Source organism: Eriocheir sinensis, chromosome 28 (assembly GCF_024679095.1).
Source record: "Eriocheir sinensis breed Jianghai 21 chromosome 28, ASM2467909v1, whole genome shotgun sequence".
Classification (NCBI taxonomy): Eukaryota; Metazoa; Arthropoda; class Malacostraca; order Decapoda; family Varunidae; genus Eriocheir; species Eriocheir sinensis.
In genome coordinates, this window is record NC_066536.1 from 5,118,016 (window position 1) to 5,123,015 (window position 5,000).

The following is a 5,000-nucleotide window of genomic DNA, read 5'->3' on the forward strand; positions in this document are numbered from 1 at the left end:
GGTATTCTCAGAGGCTGCCGCTCACCTATTCCCAAAGGCCGAAAAGGAGACTAATTGGGTTCTCGTGAGTTTTGTTTTATGTGGGTTTTTTTTCATTTTTATGGTACAGATACTTTGTCAAACTGTACCACCATGATCATATAGCTACCCATGGAAATGCCGGTTACTCCTACGAAAGCCTTGTCAAAATGTGTGTGCTTGGGCGCCGAAATGTTTAAGAATATGGCCCATAGTGCTGCCAGGAGGCTTGGAAAGGGATTATGAGGGAAATGCACACACACACACACACACACACACACACACACACACACACACACACACACACACTCAACAAACAGACAGGTAGAAGGATAAAGGCATAACAATATCAAACCTTCTGTGCCCCCCTACGCTTTGTCTCCCCTCAATCCTCTTCTTAATAAGTCTGTTCATTTGGCTTCTATACATATTAATTTTCTCCTTCCCTCAATTTCAGTATTCTTGTTGTATCCTTCCTACGTCATTCGACCTCCTGTATCTTCTTCCCATCACATCCTTTTTTTTTCTTGCTTCAGTACAGTTTGTCACTATCTTTTTTTCGTCTTTTTGTACCCTTTTAACCCCGGTCGTTTTCTGCATCCTCTTCCCATCACATTTTTTTTCATCTTAATTCAGTGAAGTTCGTCTCTTTATGTTTTTTCGTCGTCTTGTACCCATTTCACCTCAGCCATTTCCCCCATCCTCCTCCCATCACATCTTTGGGCCTCGTTTCTATTTATTCTTTGTTTCCTTTACTCATCTCAATCTCCGTGTTCTTGATATCCTTGTAGGTAATGGTCTTCTCCAGGCCTTCTTGATGGCTGTCGTTTCTTCCCTCTTCTGTTTTCCTTATTTCCACGTCCGTCTTCTTGATATCCCTCAAGGTAGCGGTCTTTTCCAGGCTGTCTAAATGGCTACCGGTTTTTCCCTCTCCACTACACGTCCACACACCACTTTAGTCTTACTGCTCCAATTTTTTCCCCGCCTCCATATCTTAGATGTTCAGTTTTCCCCTCAGGAGATCCTTGGCCCCGATTTCTCCGACTTATTTTCCCTCTTGTTAATCCTTGTCTGACGGCCGCTTCACAACGTATCCGCCATAACCGTGGTTAATTACATGTTGTGGGCGCCATTTATCTGTTTTATTAATCTGCTTTTTATCTACTTTCCCAGAGGCAGTTGTCACATAAGTGAGTAATATAATAGATCTTTCCATAAATATATCCTGCTATTTCTCAGTGTCCGTATGTATGTGTGTGTGTGTTTGTGTGTGTGTGTGTGTGTGTGTGTGATATATATATATATAATATATATATATATATATATATATATATATATATATATATATATTATATATATATATATATATATATATATATATATATATATATATATATATATATATATATATATATATATATATATATATATATATATATATATATATATATATATATATATATATATATATATATATATATATATATATATATATATATATATATATATATATATATATATATATATATATATATATATATATATATATATATATATATATATATATATATATATTTATATATATATATATTTATATATATATATATATATATATTTATATATATATATATATATATAAATATATATATATATAAATATATATATATATTATTGTATATATATATATATATATATATATTTATGTATTTTCGTTCGAAACGTTTTCACGTGTTTGGAAAGTCAAAATTATCTTTTCTTCTACCAACGTATAGCTATATTTTTTATGTTATGCATATATATATATATATATATATATATATATATATATATATATATATATATATATATATATATATATATATGGATGATATTCGTTCCATAACGAAATTATGAGCCTTATAGGTTTGCCATGACGAAGAGTGATGATGGCCCCTGATGGTAGCAAACAGAAATAGAGTACAATTATTTGTTCACAAAATTCTTCAAAAAAATCCCTCTCGAATTCTTTAGTGTAAATAATCGTGTTGCATTTTTAACACTAAGATAAAAGGAAAGATGGAGCCTGAAAGTAATCTAAATGTACCTGTACCCCAGCATCTAAATATAGCGATGAGGATGGTGACATGTTTGACGATGTTTATGCAAAGGCTGAGCATCCTTGCTCATCACTATAATATAATAACATATCAACGATTTTACCTTAAATTTTCAATGCGTTCATAAGCAGCAAGGATGCTAAACCCAGAAAGTACTGTTTAAAAGACAAAGCGAATATGGTAATGAAGAGGAAGGTGGCACCCTCAGCCTCTAACGGCCACAGCTGAAGATTTATTACGGTCTACTCTCACATCTGTTTCCTTCTCCAGGAGGATGGAAGGAAAGCTGAATATTTATGAAGACGTTCCATTACCTTGCATCCTGCAGGTGGCGGTGTGGGGAGCTGAAATAGAGGAGACGAATCATACGTTCGTGTTTCCTACTGCAGGCGGCTGTAGGGAAGCTTAGAATAAAGATGACGGTTCATTATTACATGTCTCTTCCTGCAAGTGGCAGTATGGGGAACGAAAGCCTAGAAGATGCTGGGAAAACTTTACTGTGCAAGGCGTTTGCGTTTTCGCATCTAGGTGGCTCGCAGTCCGCCTCATAGCAACAGGGAGCCTTTTACCCTGCTTACTCGCTGAGCAAACACATAATACAGTTTATTTCACATGTTTCCTTCACCGGGCGGGACTGAACATTCCGGAAATGGACCATTCTTACATTGCATTTCCTCTTGCAGGTGGCTGTATGGGGACTTCGGGTGCCAGTACTACGCCTTCATGGGCTTCCTGATGGGTGTCGCCAACCTCACCACGCTGCTCATGATCGCCCTGGACCGCTACCTCGTCACCTGCAGACAAGACCTGCGTGAGTCCCTTCCTCGCTGAGCACGTCTCCCTAAATGTGTTTTTTTCTTCATAGGATACTCTCTCTCTCTCTCTCTCTCTCTCTCTCTCTCTCTCTCTCTCTCTCTCTCTCTCTCTCTCTCTCTCTCTCTCTCTCTCTCTCTTATAGATTCTGATGATAATGAGGGAGCGGAAGGAAAATTAGGTTACTTGTGTATGCTTGTCTGTTATGACTGACGTCATAGAATACTGATAAACATAATGAAACTCAGAATACTTGAATGTGTGAGTGGCTAACTTAATAATACTTCCTCCTCCTCCTCCTCCTCCTCCTCCTCCTCCTTTTTCTGCTCATCATCATCATCATCATCATCATCATCGTCATCATCATCATCATTATCATCTATTCAGGCTATAGTCGCTATACTCTTCCATCTCATTCCTTATTGTCACTTTTATCTTCTTGGGCTATTCACCTCCTCCTCCTCCTCCTCCTTTTCGTTCTCCACATCATCCTAATTCCCTCCTCTCCCTCCTCCCCCTCCTCCTCCTTTTCCTCCTCATCAACATCACGAATATCTTCGCCTCCATCATCGCCAGTAACAGGCTTCAGCATTTTCATCACTGCCATCCATCTCTCTAATCTTGTGTGTGTGTGTGTGTGTGTGTACACACACACACACACACACACAGTCCATTACCCTATGAGAAATGACTCAAATTCGAGGCTGCACATTACGTTTACTGACTCCCGTGCGATCAAACAGCTGCGGCGGTCGTCAAGGAAACAGCAAGTAGACGTGAGGGGGAGCGCGCAGAATGAGGCTGTCAGGAGCAGTGTGCTGCCGTCTCAAAGTACTTCCTCCTCCCTGCCTCTCTCTTTGCCTTTCCTCACCGTTATCGCTGCAGCAGTGTCTGTGTTGTTTTTGCTCTCCGGTTGTGTGTGATGGGCGAGAGTGTGTGTGTGTGTGTGTGTGTGTGTGTGTGTGTGTGTGTGTGAGAGAGAGAGAGAGAGAGAGAGAGAGAGAGAGAGAGAGAGAGAGAGAGAGAGAGAGAGAGAGAGAGAGAGAGAGAGAGAGAGAGAGAGCAAACTTTTAGCTAAAAAAGGAACATTTTTCTCGTCATGCAGGAGGCACAACTGCGACAATTACATTTTTTCAGATGGCAAATTTGCAGTGACGAAAATTTTTCTTCACAATTTGAAGCAAATTTGCCCTTACGAACCCGCACAGCTCTCCGTCAAGGTTATTCTGTTGATGTAACAAGTGTTAATGACACAAAAACTGTGCTAGATCGGCGTCGCATCTGGGCCGGATTATCCTATACGCCAAGTACGCCATGGCGTAGGGCCCCCAGCACTGAGGGGTCCACAAAACCTGATAGACCCAGAAATCCCTGTAGCCACAGGGAGATCAGTATGTTTCGTTGGACTGTTGATCGAAAAAAAAATTAATTACAAAAATAAATAAATAGATAAAATAAAATAGCGAAAACTTGTTCGTGTTGGCAACACAAGTCAATAGTGCTTGCAATTTCTTTGAACTTGTGAAGAAATTATATGCATATTCAGTTGGATCAACAAAGCGCTGGAATTTACTAACAAAGGGATTGTCTCCTAATGAAAATGGTAGAATTCTAACCTAAAAACATTATCTTCCACACGTTGGCATTTCCATTCTGAACCAGTGAAAGCACTGCACTTAAACTACTCTAGCATCTATGGTATGTTATATGAAATTGCAGACAATGAGGAACTAAAAGGAAATGCTCGACTTGGTGCATCAGTTTTTGCAGAGAAAATGTGCCTTCTTGAAAATGCATTTATGTGTGTTCTGTGGAACAAGATCCTCCAGCGCTTTCAGAAAGCTAGTACTCTTCTCCAAAGCACAAATATTGATATCAACATGGCTGTATCATTGTTTCTATCACTTGAAAGTTTTGTTGCTGAGCTTCGTGATCAATTTGATGAACTTGAGAATGATGCAAAAAATCTCATGGAAAATGTTCAGCAAGTATAAGTATCGGAAAAGGTACGGAAGAGAAAACGGCGGCGTCAAGCTGATGATTCTGCTGAACCTGATACAGATCTTCAAGATG

The 5,000-nt window shown here is 38.9% G+C and overlaps 1 protein-coding gene across 3 annotated transcripts in view; it reads left to right on the forward strand.

Moving 5' to 3' along the window:
- Nucleotides 1-5,000, forward strand: part of LOC127004402 (visual pigment-like receptor peropsin) — a 119,173-nt gene that overhangs the window by 108,105 nt on the left and 6,068 nt on the right. For all 3 annotated transcript variants that reach the window (XM_050872054.1, XM_050872057.1, XM_050872056.1), the window contains one exon: nt 2,798-2,925. In XM_050872054.1, coding sequence (XP_050728011.1) covers nt 2,798-2,925 — 128 coding nt within the window. The remainder of the gene's footprint in view (nt 1-2,797; nt 2,926-5,000) is intronic.